Consider the following 15,057-nt stretch of genomic DNA (forward strand, 5'->3'; position numbering starts at 1 on the left):
ACACAGAGAGGAGTGCTTCAACTCATTGGCACAAGTCAAGGCAGCTCAGTATTCATATTAAAAACTGGGATGGTAAACTAGGTAATTTTAAGATACATGGGTGGTAATAATACCAATTATTTTATTTTATTTTTATTTTTTGCTTTATTAAAATGTAATTAAATGTGACTGGTTTCCTTAGCTCTTGTGAAGGTATTTTCATAGGTGCAGAGTTGTTCAAATGATGTTTCTGCGAGGGCTGATTGCTGGAAGTCTTTTGTTCTGCCATTTTCCTCCCCACCTTTGACCCAACACCAATAATTGTAGGAAGCCGCATTGCCACAACAAATCTCAAGTATAAATAACTATGTACCATCTTAACATAAGCTGAATACTAACATTTTCATTAGTTGGAATGACTAAACTATTATAAAATAAGCAATGATCATTTATAAAGGATTAAATATCATTATATCTAAAATTCCACTATTCCGTACAGGTCAAAATTTCTTCTACAAGTTGAGCCTTTCTCCCCAGCCTTTAATCATTGTAGAAAGGGGGAATAAAATGCTTTGCTAATTCTAGTCTTTACAGGCACAAAGTCCACAAGATTAAGTTTATGGAAAACAATGTAGGCACAAAGAGACAAAGCTCCTACAGGAGGATTTCAGAACTATAGTAACAAATCGACTGTAAAAATACATTTTTAAGACAGTCGAAATATGAATCTGAAATGGTTATTAGATGATACTGAAGAATCGCTGATTTTTTTTTTAGATCTGATGATATTATGCTTGTTAGATAACATTAACCACTCTTCTACCAATACATGCTCAAGTATTTAGGGATGTAATGTAATGATGTCTGTGATTATCTTTTACTTGAGCAAAAGATACAGATGATGCTAATATGGCAAAATATGAATGCTAAATCAAGGTGATGCTTATATAGCAGTTATTTATACTCTGCTTTCTATTCCCATATACATTTAAAATATTTATAATAAAAGTTTAATAATGTCTAGGTAAAATAAAATTCGAAAGAGCAAAAAAAGGTTAGAGGTGGCTATTGGATGCGTAAAATTAATTCATGCACAACATCCCTTCTTTAATCACTTTGCCTAAAGAAGCCTCAGTTTAACTTACCCAGAAAATGAAAGGATTAGATGAGTTGTTTTGTCCTTTCCAGTTCTGAGATACTATACAAGACAGACTATAACTCAAATGCCTACCCGTGCTAAGCAGGTAATTCAAATTAGTGAATTGGTAAAGTGCTTGTCGGTCTAAAGGGGGCGGCTCTCTAGCGGAACATTGCCTTTTGATAATGGGGATTGTGTCACCTACCCTTTTTCTAAGCGGAGGAAATACAGACGTTTATGTGAAATTCCACACTTTAAATGTTAGCAAACGAAAATGCAAAGGAAAATGCAAGTATGGGAGTGGTGCCGGAGGGGCCACCATACCGCGCTACAAGTGTGCGGCGTCCCAGCGGACCGCGTCTGCGGTGGACCGCGACGGGGTGAGTAAGCGCCGTGAGGAAGGCTGGCCGACTGAAAGAGGCGACGATCAGAACATCCCAGTGATGCCAGAGAAAGAGTTCTGTTTCCAAACACCAGTTCACCCCGGTCTACTTTCACCTACTGTAGTAGCTGAAATCTACACAACACAGCAAACACAATTTGAAATGAAACGTAGTTTATTATCTCTGTTGGCTTCCGTCTTCCCCCAGGCAATCGGAGGATCCTGTGGTTTACTTCCAGTCAGCTGCCCCGTGGTCCTCCAGCCCGCTCCGGGGGCCACAGGTTTCACACGCTCCGGGAGCGATCCGAGAGCCGCCTTTTCGTGGAAAGTTATGCTGCCGCCTAGCAAGCTCGGGAACTTCGGGAGGGGTAAGTTGCTGCTCTTCCCTCAGTGCTCAAGGTGAAAAAAAAAAAAAAGGTTATTCGGCCTGGAGGCGGGGAGTTCTCAACCGGAAGTTTCGCCTTTGGTCTGGAGCGCTTCCTGTTTGGTAACTAAGGACGCGGGAAGGTTGGTCGGGCTCCCGCGGCAATCACCGAGGCGTTGTGCAGGTTCCTGGGCTTGACGCGAGTGCTGTTCACCCGATGTACAAGAAGGCGGATCTTTGTTCTGTACCTTCTCTATCCGTTTGCAGTCATGAGTAGCGAATTCCTGGCTGAGCTGCACTGGGAGGATGGGTTCGCCATCCCGGTGGCGAACGAGGAGAACAAGATACTGGAAGATCAGGTGAGATCAATTGAAGAAGGCGGGAGGAAGCAGAGAGGGCCTGCTGGGGGGCGTTTTCTGGTTGGCAGTACTACCCCAGCCCTTTTATTTCTCTCCTTTCCTAATCTTGTGCTTCCTCTAAAACTCCCCCCACCATCGCCCTCGTCCCTTACCCTATTTCAGTAATTGCTAAGCGTTAAAAAATGTTATTAAAACCATAATTGACATTTAGGGTTATAAAGCTCGAATTATTACTCCCTCATGCCCATTCCTCTTATTTCATTCCTCCTGGCGGGAGAGAAAGGCTGGTTCTGACGCCCGCTTTTTGCTTGCTCAAAAATTAAAGAGCTGCTTGGAAAAGAACTTCTGAGGTTTGCATAGCAACGGTTATTTGCACACGTTTATAAATTAAACACTAGAAGGTTCATATTTCTTTGTGAGTTTCCGTCTATAATGTTTAAAGCTGAAAGTGACTTGAGATGTTTTCAACAGGAGCAGCCCAGTAAGAATGTGAAATGTGCAGTTTACAATTTTTCAAAGAGAAGATTGAGTTGTCACAGATTGACATAAGAAATTTTACGTTGTAAGGACGAACTTATACTCACTACAATTCATAGCAGTTGTTAAAAAAAAAAAAAAAATTGCAGGCCGGGCGCAGTGGCTCACGCCTATGATCCCAGCACGTTGGGAGGCTGAGGCTGAGGGTCCCTAAAAGCCAGAAGTAAACCAGCTGGAACAACAAAGCGAGACCCCCCACAAACCCCTCCCACCTCGTCTCTGCGAAATAATAAAAATAAAAAAATAAAAACTTGCAGCCGGGTCAGCAAATTTTGAAAAACTGTGGTGGTGATTTGTGTAGAAGAAGGTCCAAGAATAACAGATGATGCTTACACAACTTTATAAAATGAAACAGAAAGTTTTCTCAGCTCTAAAAAAGGAAAATGAAAATCCCCTGACTCTACCTTTTGAAAAGAATGGAAAGACTTTTTAAAACGTTCTGACCTATTTACTCATGTGTAATTTAGAAGACTGCAATTTTTCCCCAAAGAAGGGCAAATATTAAGAAATAGAAGAAATCTAGCACTGAGTACTGAGGAATTAATACTAAGTATCCAGCCCTGGGTTCAGATCCTACTTACCAACCCTAATCCTGCTTCTTTTTCTGTAAAGTGGAGATGGAGATAAACAAACTAATTACTTCGCGGGCTCTAGGAACATAATATGGGTTAAATTCCATCCAAATTTTAGGTTTTAGTGTTATTGCTTATTGTGTCTCACAGAATTTTTATGTACATATTACCTATATTAGCCATTTTAAAAAATTACAGAGCCGTATAAAGAAGATAAAAGAGGACCACAATTGCATTACATAAATAAACCCTGACATTTAAAAAGCAACTCCTGTAAACTTAAGATATTCAAACAGAATAGAAGGGTATGAGATAAAAACATAAGGTATTCCCTCCCCAAAGTGTCCACTGTACTGTAGAAATGACTATCGTGGCATTAAACACACATTTCAGACATCTTGGTATACAGATATACAGAAAGAAGAGAAAAATGAGGAGTATTATAATGGAATTCTATTATATATATGCTATTTTTAACACAAAATATTAATTTTAGTATTTGAGAGAAGAAAAAGCAGTTGTTGAATTTCAGGTAAATATTACTTGATCACAAAAGGTGCTGATTGCTAAAAAATTCCTCTAAGTTAAGAAAAACTACTTAAAAAATAGTTTTTAAGAACTCTATATTTCAATTATAGATTACTGAATGTCTTTGATTTTAAAGAATAAGTTAGCACTCTTACACATTTTCCCATGTCCTCTTCCCCTATTAAAAATAATGGTTTTATCATTTTTAATATTATCAAGTTTTATTTGCATTTGATTCAATGCCCTTAATTTATTACAAGTGTTTAGTGTTAGTTTTATACTTGATTTGCTTTAATGGTCCTTACTGCAGTCACTTTTATTCAGTTTATCTTTCTTGAACTTTTCTTTTGATTTGTCTTTTCGCTGGCTGGATTTTATCCTCAAATGATTGTTGCAAGAAGGGCTTGTAGTACTGTGATTTTAATTTCTTGCATCCTAGATTGCCAGTCTACTTCCTTGCATTGCCTGCTTTAAGTTTATACATCTTAAATCAAAGTATCAGATCTTCAAGGTACTCTTCTATTCCTTCTGCCCCTTACTTCCCACCCACTTCCTTCTGGGGTACCCTATTTTCCAATATGTACAGATTTCCCCACAGACCTGTTTTACAACTGTTACCTTAGAAATTCTCTTTATTCTTCTGCTGAGTTGAAGCTGTATTTCCTAGATCACATACCTTCATTTTTCTTGTATAGGCATACATTCAAGATACTGTGAGTTCAGTTCTAGACCACTGCAATAAGGTGAAGGTTGCAATAAAGCAAGTCACACAGTGCATGTAAAAGTTATGTTTACTTTTACTTCAGTCTATTAGGTGTTCAATAAAAAATTTAAAATGTGTACATACCTTAATTAAGAATACTTTGTTGTTAAAAAATATACTAACAAGTATCTGAGCCTTCAATGAGTTGTAACCATTTTGCTGGTGGAGAGTCTTGCTTTGATATTGATGTTTGCTGATTGATCAAGGTGGTTGTTGAAGGTTCAAGTGGCTGTGCCAATTTTTTAAAATAAGAGAACAATGAAGTTTGCTGCATCAATGGATTCTTCCTTTCATGAAAGATTTTTCTGTAGCGTGCAATAATATTTGATAACATTGTATGCACAGTAGAACTTTCAAAGGTGGAGTCAATTCTCTCATACTCTGCTGCTGCTTTATCAAATAAGTTTATGTAATATTCTAAATCCCTTGTAATTTCAACAGTGTTCACAGCATCTTCACTAGGAGTAGATTCTATCTCAAGGAACCGCTTTCTTTGCTCATCCATAAGAAACAACTCCTCATCTGTTCAAGTTTCTTATTAAGATTGCAGCAATTCAGTCACATCTTCAGGCTCCCCTTTTAATTCTAGTTCTCTAGCTATTTCTACCTTGTCTGCAGTTACTTTCTCCATTGAAGACTTGAACCTCTCAAAGTTATCCACAAGGGCTGAAATATTCTTCTAAACTCCTATTAATACCGATATTTTGGTCTTCTCTCATGAATCATGAATGTTCTTAATGGCACCTAGAATGATAAATCCTTTTCAGAAGGTTTCCAATTTACCTTGCTCAGATCCATCATAGGAATCACTATCTATGGCAGCTATAGCCCAACAAAATGTATTTCTGAAATAAGTCTTGAAAGTCAAAATTTCTTGATCCATGGACTGCAGAATGGATGTTGTATTAACAGGCATGAAAACATTAATCTCTTTGTACATCTCCATCCTAGCTCTTGGGTGACCAGGTGCATTGTCAATTAGCATTAAGTTTTTTGTTTGTTTGTTTGAGAGGGAGCCTTACTCGGTTATCATCCAGGATGAGATACAGTGGTGTGATCTTGGCTCACTGCAACCTCTACCTCCTGGGTTCAAGCGATTCTGCTTCCTCAGCCTTCTGAGTAGCTGGAATTACAGGCATGCGCCACCATGACTGGCTAATTTTTGTATTTTTAGTAGAGATGGAGTTTCACCATGTTGGCCAGGCTGCTCTTGAACTCCTGACCTCCAGTGATCACTTGCCTTGGCCTCCCAAAGTGCTGGGATTACAGGTATGAGCCACCACACTCGACCAATGAGCAGTAATATTTTGAGAGGAATTCCTTTTTTTCTGAGCAGCTGGAATCAAGAGTGGGCTTAAAATGTTCAGTAAACCAAGTTGTAAACAGATGTGTCATCCAGGCCTTTTTGTTCTATTTATAGAGCATGGACAGAGTAGATTTAGCATAATTCTGAAGGGCCCCAGGATTTTCAGAATAGTAAATGAGCATTGGCTTCAACTTTATGTCACTGGCTGCATTAGCCCCTAATAAAGAGTCAACCTGTCCTTTGAAGCTATGAAGCCAGGCAATGACTTCTCCTACTGAGCTATAAAAGTCATAGATGGCATCTTCTTTTAATATATGGCTGTTTCATCTATGTTGAAAATCTGTTGTTTGGTGTAGCCACCTTTATCAATGATCTTTGTTAGATCTTCTAGATAACTTACTGCAGCCTCTGCATCAGAACTTGCTGTCTCACTTTGTACTTTTGTGTTGCGGAGATGGTTTCTTTCCTTAAACATCATGTACCCAGCTCTGCTAGTTTTAAACTTTTCTTCTGCAGCTTCCTCACCTTTCTCAGCCTTCATAGAATTGAAGAAAGTTAAGGGCCTTGCTCTGGATTAGGCTTTGGCTTACAGGAATGGTGGTGCATGCCTGTAATCCCCGCGACTCAGGAGGCTGAAGAATGATAATTGCTTGAACCCAGGAGGTGGAGGTTGCAGGGAACTGAGATCACACCACTGCATCTGTAAACTGATTGTGGCTGATTTAATCTTCTATCTGGACCACTAAATCTTTTGATGCAGGGAAGGTGAGCTCCAAAATTGAGGCTTAGCCCTGGAGGGTTCTTGGCTCCATTCAGGAAAGATTTCAAGGGTGAGTCAGTGGTGTTAGACAGCAACTTTTCTTGAAGCGGCAGGATGCAGCAGCAGAAGTACTGCTCCTTGTGGAGCAGGGATACTTGAAAACAGGTGCCCAGAGTAGCAGCTCAGAGGCAGTTCTGCAGTCATATTTATACCCACTTTTAATTATACATATACTTAGGGTCAGATTATGCAGCAATTTCTAAAACAAGGGTAATAATTTCCGAGTCATTGGGTTGTTGCCATGGAAACAATTTTTTTTTTTTTGAGACAATCTTGCTCTGGGGACATTATGCAATTATAAATGGCATAACTGATGAAGCAAATAAAAGTCATAAAGCTCTATGTACTAAACACAGCAGCTAATTACATAAAAGCAAGACCTATTATAAATGCAAGGGGAATTTGACAAAAGTACAGTTACAGTGAGCTATTTCATTGAGCACCTCAGAATTAGACAACTCTACTAGACAAAAATAGGATATAAGGGATATAATACAATAAAAATAAAAACACAGAGACATCTATCTCTTGAATAGAGAATATACACTTTAAAACATAAACATTTACAAGAGTGGATCGTATACTATACCAAAACAAAAATCTTAATGCGTTAAGTCAATGATGAAACTTGAAAGCATTATGCTAAGTGAATAAGCCAGAAACAAAAGGCCAAATATTGCATGATTGCATTTATATAAGGTACCTAGAGTAGTCAAATTCATAGAGATGGAAAGTGGAATGGTGATTGTCAGGGGCTGAGAGGAGTAGGGAATGGGGAGTTAGTGTTTATAGAGGTTCAGGGAAGATGAAAAAGTTCTGTAGATGGATTGGTGGTGATGGTTGTATAACAGTGTGAATGTACTTAATGCCACTGAACTGTACCCGTAGCAGTGGTTAAAATGGAAAATTTTATGTTGTTGTATATTTTACCAAAATTAAAAAATTATAATCCCTAAAATGCTATACAAACATTTTGTAGGTCACATTATTTGATAATAAGCCAATATAATTTATAATAATTTTAAAACTATTTTTAAAAATTATGTATTAAATAATTAAAAATGATCCTCCATATTAAATACTTAGGCATGTTTCTGAGAAATATTCTTCGGTGGCCCTTATATGAAAAGAAATTGAAATGGAAAAATCACCTTTTAGAAAACCATAAAAAGAGACTGCTTCATGCCCAGATCCATGGGAAACAGCAAAAATTTATTTAAAGAAAACATATAGCTTTAAATGCCTTTTTAATTCAATCATTAAGACAAAAAGTAAAGAAACTAAGAACTCAGTTTAATAATTTTTTTAAAAAAGAACAAGAAACGAGAGGGAATTAAAAGTAAAAGTTTGATGACAAGCAAAAAAATATGTATGTAATATTAGTATAGGACATATAAATGAGTAAATTAGTATTTTTTTCTTAAATAGAAATTCTAATATTTCCTTTCACACTGCAGTGGATTGTGTTGTGTACCCTCAGGAGATATCTCTGACTTTGGGGACTGTAGCTCCAGACCTTAAGAAAACGTATTTTTATTTTGTTGAGCTTATATTCTGCTTTGAGGGATAGTATATTCCAATAATCCTGAGAATCTGTCTTACAATTTCCCAAGGATTTATTTTGTTTGTTTAACATTTACACAGTTTTGTTTCTAGTCAGAGTTATAATTCAAAGGTAAACAAAATAAGAAACAGTTTCTAGGTACATGAGAGTCAGTTGTTCTGTTCTCTTAAGCTTAGCCCAGTTCAATGGGGTTTGAAAAGGAGTTCTTGGAGAAGAAATCATGCTTGGTGCCTAGCGACTATTCAAATTTATGGTTCTTGCTCTGTGTTTTTGTTACATCTTGTTAGTATGCTCTTGTTTACTTAAGATACCTTGTGGTTTAGGCCGGGCATGGTGGCTCATGCCTGTAATTCCAGCACATTGGGAGGCTGAGGCGGTCAGATCATCTGAGGTCAGGAGTTCAAGACCAGCCTGGCCAACATGGTGAAACCCCTTCTCTACTAAAAATACCAAAAAAAAAAAAAATTAGCCAGGTGTAGTGGTGGGCGCCTGTAATCCCAGCTACTCAGGAGGCCAAGACAGGAGAATCTCGCTTGAACCCGGGAGGCAGAGGTTGCAGTGAGCTGAGATTGCGCCACTGCACTTCAGCCTGGGTAACAAGAGCAAGACTCCATCTCAAAAAAAAAAAAAAAAAAAGATACCTTGTGGTTTAATAATGGAATAGAATCTCATTTTTGCCCTATAAAAATATAGTATTGCTGTATGAAAAATGCGTTTTTGAGTAGATCTACTACTGCTGCAAATCTGAGAGATTTCTATTCCGTATAATATGGTGCTAATTTTCCCACAGTAATCTCCAAATCACAACACTATTTTATAATATTTAAAGAATTAGTAGATTTTAGAAGTTCATGTGGACATTTAAAGAAACAAAATGCTATGTTTTTAATGTTTGTGTCCTCCCAAAATTCATATGGTGGTCTCAGTCCTCAATGTGATGGTATTTGGAGGTGAAGCCTTTGAGAAGTAAATAGGTCATAGAGGTATGCTGGTGCTGGTGCCCTTTTAAGAAAAGACAAGAGGGAGATGATCTCTTTCTCTGCCATGTGAAGATACAGCAAGAAGGCATCTGTCTGCAAATCAGAAAGAAGGCCCTTACCAGGAACCAAATTAGTTGGCACCTTGATCTTGGACTGCCTAGTCTGCAGAACTGTGAGGAATTTCTCATGAATCAAATTAAATTTTGTTTAAGCTACCTAGTCTATGATATTTTTGTTATAGCAGTTCAAATTGACTGAGACAAGTAAATGAAAATTTAATTTTCTTCGATTTTAGGTCCTTCATATGGTAAAAGTTAATAGAACTTTGGTTAATCATAGTATTTATTATTTACAGTTGTCAAAGCTGAAGGATGAAAGAGCAAGCTTGCAAGATGAGTTACGTGAGTATGAAGAGCGTATTAATTCTATGACTTCTCACTTCAAAAATGTTAAGCAAGAGCTCTCAATTACACAGGTACAGTAACTGAAATTTATGTTGATTATATCATGTGTAGTCATGGAATATCTCATAGTGCATTTACATCTGTGATTTTTACAGCTCTAATAGGAAGGCTTAGCATAATTAAACTACTGTGAACATAACCTTGAACATGAAAGTAGATAGAAAAAGGCTTAGAGGAACTAACTACTGGTCCTTTTTTTTTTTTTTGAGACGGAGTCTTGCTCTGTTGTCCAGGCTGGAATACAGTGGCATGATCTCAGCTCACTGCAACCTCTGCCTCCCGAGTTCAAGTGATTCTCATGCCTCAGCATCTGGAGTAGCTGGAATTACAGGCACCTGCCACCACACCCAGCTAATTTTTGTATTTTTAGTAGAGACGGGGTTTCACCATGTTGGCCAGGCTGGTCTCGAACTCCTGACCTCAGGTGATCTGCCCGCCTCAGCCTCCCAAAGTGCTGCTACCTCTCCAATTTTAAACAAAAAATTAATCCATATGAAAGGAGAAATCATTATTCAAACAGTCTGTATTAGACAGCAGGTTATTTGAGAAAGGTATAATGATGGTGGTGAGAAATGATGACTATAAGCAGAAACAGAGCTAATATAACACATAATAAAATTTCTGTCTCCTTTTTAATTTATCAGCACAACTCACTGGGGCCATTTGGAGTGGAGGCCAGTAGTCTACACATATGGCATTTTAGCATTGTTCAGGAATTGAAACTCATAGTAATAATCCTGAGATTAAAAAGTTAAATTATACTCAAGAGACTTTATTTAAGGTAACTAGGGAAGACATTAGGCATCTTAGAAATGTTAACATAAATATAATAAAAATTAAAACTTGCAGTGATTAAGTAAGCTTGTTTTATAAATAATCTGTTCAAGTGTAGAAACTCACTCCCTAATGATGCCCAGCAAACCAGGCAGCTCAGCAAACAGCATTGGAAAGTTTTCTAACTTCTATCTCTAACTAGTTTTTTTTCTAAAGCGCATCTACTGTCTGAGAAATAGTATGCAGTTTCAAAAAATGAACAGTGCCATATTTTAAAAAGCAATTTATAATCAATATAGATAAGTAAGTATTGCATGGCTTACAAGTCTTATTAGAAAGTTACAAATTTAATAAACTCAAAAACAAACTCAGAATTCTTGAATCTCAGTGTGGTTGAGTAATTGATTAACTATTTGGAACAACACTTTTCCTTAAGTTATTGAACTACTGAGCTGGGGATTTGAGAGGCAGAGACTCTGTAGTTGTATCTTACTATCATCAAACTTCAAATAAATAGAGTAATAGAGACAAAAGAATAATAAGCCTCCAACAATGGTAGCTTTAGTACTGTAAAATTAATACTAAATTATAACTTTGAGGCACTGTAAAATTAGTTAACACATACTCTTTTATTACATACAACTGAACACAAAGGTGTGATTATGTGCTAATATATTCTAGGGAATATTTACAACCATTGGTGTTAAATAATTATTTAAGAATAATGTCTTAATTATTTAAAAATATTAATGTCTTAATATTTGATCAATTCATATAAAACATCTCATTTCTCAATTGTTTTTTAATGGATATTTCTTATTTGTAGATAAAAAGTTTTAAGTCTTACCAAACCTTTGGTTTTCTTTAGTTTTCCTAGATCAAAGTAGATGTGAAAACTATTGACAGTATTTTCTCCTAGCACAGTTCATTGACTTTCTTACAACTAGTGAGCAACACCAACTATATTGTAATCACAGTCTAATGTAATGTAGGTTTTAGACTAGTGGAATTAATAGTACTTAATGTAAGCAATTTATGGGAACTTTGTTTTAATCTAATGGATTATTATAAATATTTTTATTCAAAATTTCTAAAATTTTAAAAGCCTTTTCATCTGGTGTGTTATTCTGTAGTCTCTTTGCAAAGCAAGGGAGCGTGAGACTGAAAGTGAAGAACATTTTAAGGCCATTGCTCAAAGAGAATTGGAACGAGTGAAAGATGAAATTCAACGACTGGAAAATGAGATGGCTTCAATACTGGAAAAGAAAAGTGATAAAGAAGTATATGTTGAAATATTACTTAAAATTCTGTGCTACTGCTCATTCTTCCATCACCAAATGAGCATTGACTTTTTTTTTTCCCTGTATGGAAAAGGCATACATTAGTTTCCTAGTGTTTCCTTACATATTTTTTGGACAATGAAAGACACATGGAGCTGTGATTTGAATGAAACAATAATGGAATATTACATTTTTCCCATTATTCATTCACCAGCTACTTATTGAGACTTACTATAAGTACCATGCTTGCTGCCTGTTATAAAATACCAGGCATGGTTTATATGTAAGTGTAATATTTTTAATAGCCACATTTTAAAAAATCACTTTTAGTTTTGAATTTCATTTAAAATGCTGACCTTTCATATTGATTTATCAGTTTTGTGACTCTAACATTAAACTACTTTAACCTATTTCTGTCTTTTCTTTTGTTTATAGTTACTTGATTTGGGAGCTCTTTCCAAATTCTGATTCTTCTCTTTACATGTGCATATACATATGGAAATACATGTACATATTTTATAATGTAATCTTTGTATATAATTACATACTTATTAATTTGTATTTGTTTATATAGTCTTCTCCGTTTTTTTATGAGTCGAGATTTGTTAAGTGACTAAATTTAGTACATAAATGTTTTTATCTCTTTTACTATATTTACTTCAATTGGAAGTATTTCCAACATTTCTCTATAAGAGACTTCGTAGGGGCAAACAATATGATTGGAAATGGGGCTGAAGGATACTTGTCTTGGATTTGAGTTAGCATTCCAAACATATTATTTTAACTATGATTGCATATATATTTGGGGTGGCTTTGGTGGAATGATTAATGCAGTTGCTGTGAGGGAGCTACCTTAAAGCCTAAAGCCTTTTAAAGCAACCTTTGGCTCAACTACTGTTCTTGACTTTGTACAGTCATTTCTCCTCTATTTTACAATCAAAGAATTAAGATACAAGTGTAATAGTTATATAGTTAAAATATGGCATATTACAAACATCTGGAAGGCAGGGACAGGATTTCTTCTTTTTAAATTTTGCTTCATAGTATATAAAGGTATGTTTTATTTTAGTCTGTATAATAAACAATGTTTTGTAATGTCCCCTTTTCTCTCTCTCTTTGGAAATTAGAATGGCATATTTAAAGCCACTCAAAAATTGGATGGTTTGAAATGTCAAATGAACTGGGACCAGCAAGCATTGGAGGCCTGGTTAGAAGAATCAGCTCATAAAGACAGTGATGCTCTCACTCTTCAGAAGTATGCACAACAAGATGATAATAAAATCAGGGTGAGAAATTACAAATTGTAACTGTTAAGTTTTCTCTAAATCTATAGTATGTCAACCTATTTACTTAAAGTTATACTTACGATTTTTAAGGGAGCAATTCTGAAACTTCTGAGTCAGAGGCTTCTTGGAGAAGCTAATAAAGCCAAATGTCTTCTCTGTAGAAAAAAATGACTATATTCAAATACCCATAAAATATTGCTGACTGTTTTATAGATTCTCTGATTCCCTTTGATTATTTGAGGATCCACGAACCGTAGGTTAAGAATATCCTGATTTATAAGGATGCTCAAAAGCATTTCAGAAGAGACAGTTTTCTACTAGAAGTATTTTAATGTATTTTAGCTATTTTGCCTAAAATGTAGTTTGAATATTACATGTAGTTTTTGCTGATTTGAGACTGTAGTGCTATTGATTATGTTATAAAAATCACTTAAAATCTACTTATATCTGGTGATACTAATAAAGCTAGTATTATAAAACATGCTATTTTCTAGTAGATTTAAAATGCATTATTTTAAACTTTCAAATAGCAAATTATAGCAAGTTTTTTCTAATTTACTTTAAAAATATTAAAAGTCATTTTAGAAACAGTTGAGTTTTTATGCAGCTATGTGCAAATACATTACACTAGCTTTCTGGGATTAAAAGATAAGAAAGATATTATTTCACAGTTGTTTTAGATATCAAATAAATGTATATGTATAGTATAATACTATTTAATGTTAGATACACTAATAACATTTAAATTAGTAGAATGAGAATTTTAAGTATCTTTGTATATAATTATAGGCACTGACTCTGCAATTAGAAAGACTAACTTTGGAATGTAATAAAAAAAGAAAGATACTTGACAACGAACTTACAGAGACTATAAGTGCACAGGTTAGTTTAAGGAAGATTTTTATTTCTTAATTTTCAAGGTGATGTTTGCAAAACCACTTAAATTTACAGAAGTGTTGTTTGCTCTCTATTTGACAGTTAGAATTGGATAAAGCGGCACAAGATTTTCGTAAGATTCATAATGAAAGACAAGAACTCATTAAACAGTGGGAGAACACAATAGAACAGATGCAGAAGAGGGATGGAGACATAGATAACTGTGCTTTGGTAAAGTAGTTGTTTGGTCCTTGTAATGTTCAGCTGTATTTGTCTCTTTTGTATTTAACTCATTATTCCAAATGTAAATCACATTGTTATTTGAAAGTCAATTTTGTAGCAATATTGAGTAGTTTTGGTAAATATTTTTGAAAGCTGACTCTATATGCATTTGGAAATGTGATGAAGATTATTTGCATGTAGTATTATAACTCCAAACACTGGATCTTGTCGTCTTAGAATTGTGGAACAACAGAAAGTCAGTAGATACTGTTGTTGCAATAAAACCAACGCCCTGATTTACACATGGCTGTCCAAGGTCCCTTGGATTTAATGTGTATGCTATTTGGCAGTAAGTTACAATAGGGAAATGAACCTCCATGAATAGCCAAGGGACAAGGAGAGAGAGAGTCAGATAAGAAACCTAGACTACAATTTGAAACTGAGACACTAATAAAGACATAGAGGCTTGGAAGCGGGGAATAGTGCACTGATAACACAGACCAAGTGTTATCTCCTGTTATTTTCAGAGGTAATTTAGGAGAATGTTTTTGGAAAATCATCAAGGAGTGAAATAATGGGGAGTAAAAGTGGGAAGATTTGAGAAAGAGAAGGAATTCGGAGTCAGATGAGAAGATGGGTTAAATTCCTTCTACTCCATGGAAAGGCATTTGGCAAGCAGCTCAGGCTACTGGGAGTTTAAATTTTGGTATCTGGGTGTGGTTTACTTTCGGTTGTTATATTTTCAATTTCTGTAAGTAACCAACATTTTATCAACAAAATGGGTTATATACCTCCCTAGGAGGGACAAAGGACAGCCAATCTTAACTATGAGGTTCTCTTAATTCTTTTTTTTTTTTTTTTTT

At 35.6% G+C, this 15,057-nt stretch overlaps 1 protein-coding gene across 1 annotated transcript in view; it reads left to right on the forward strand.

The window, feature by feature from the left end:
* The first annotated feature begins 2,019 nt into the window (after positions 1 to 2,019).
* CCDC39 (coiled-coil domain containing 39) overlaps positions 2,020 to 15,057 on the forward strand; it is a 56,949-nt gene continuing 43,911 nt past the window's right edge. The window contains exons 1-6 of the mRNA XM_011956702.1: positions 2,020 to 2,222; positions 9,648 to 9,767; positions 11,664 to 11,810; positions 12,938 to 13,096; positions 13,886 to 13,978; positions 14,075 to 14,203. Of these exons, the coding sequence (XP_011812092.1) occupies positions 2,133 to 2,222; positions 9,648 to 9,767; positions 11,664 to 11,810; positions 12,938 to 13,096; positions 13,886 to 13,978; positions 14,075 to 14,203 (738 nt within the window). The 5' untranslated portion in view covers positions 2,020 to 2,132. The remainder of the gene's footprint in view (positions 2,223 to 9,647; positions 9,768 to 11,663; positions 11,811 to 12,937; positions 13,097 to 13,885; positions 13,979 to 14,074; positions 14,204 to 15,057) is intronic.

This window comes from Colobus angolensis, unplaced genomic scaffold (assembly GCF_000951035.1).
Source record: "Colobus angolensis palliatus isolate OR3802 unplaced genomic scaffold, Cang.pa_1.0 Scaffold422, whole genome shotgun sequence".
Classification (NCBI taxonomy): domain Eukaryota; kingdom Metazoa; phylum Chordata; class Mammalia; order Primates; family Cercopithecidae; genus Colobus; species Colobus angolensis.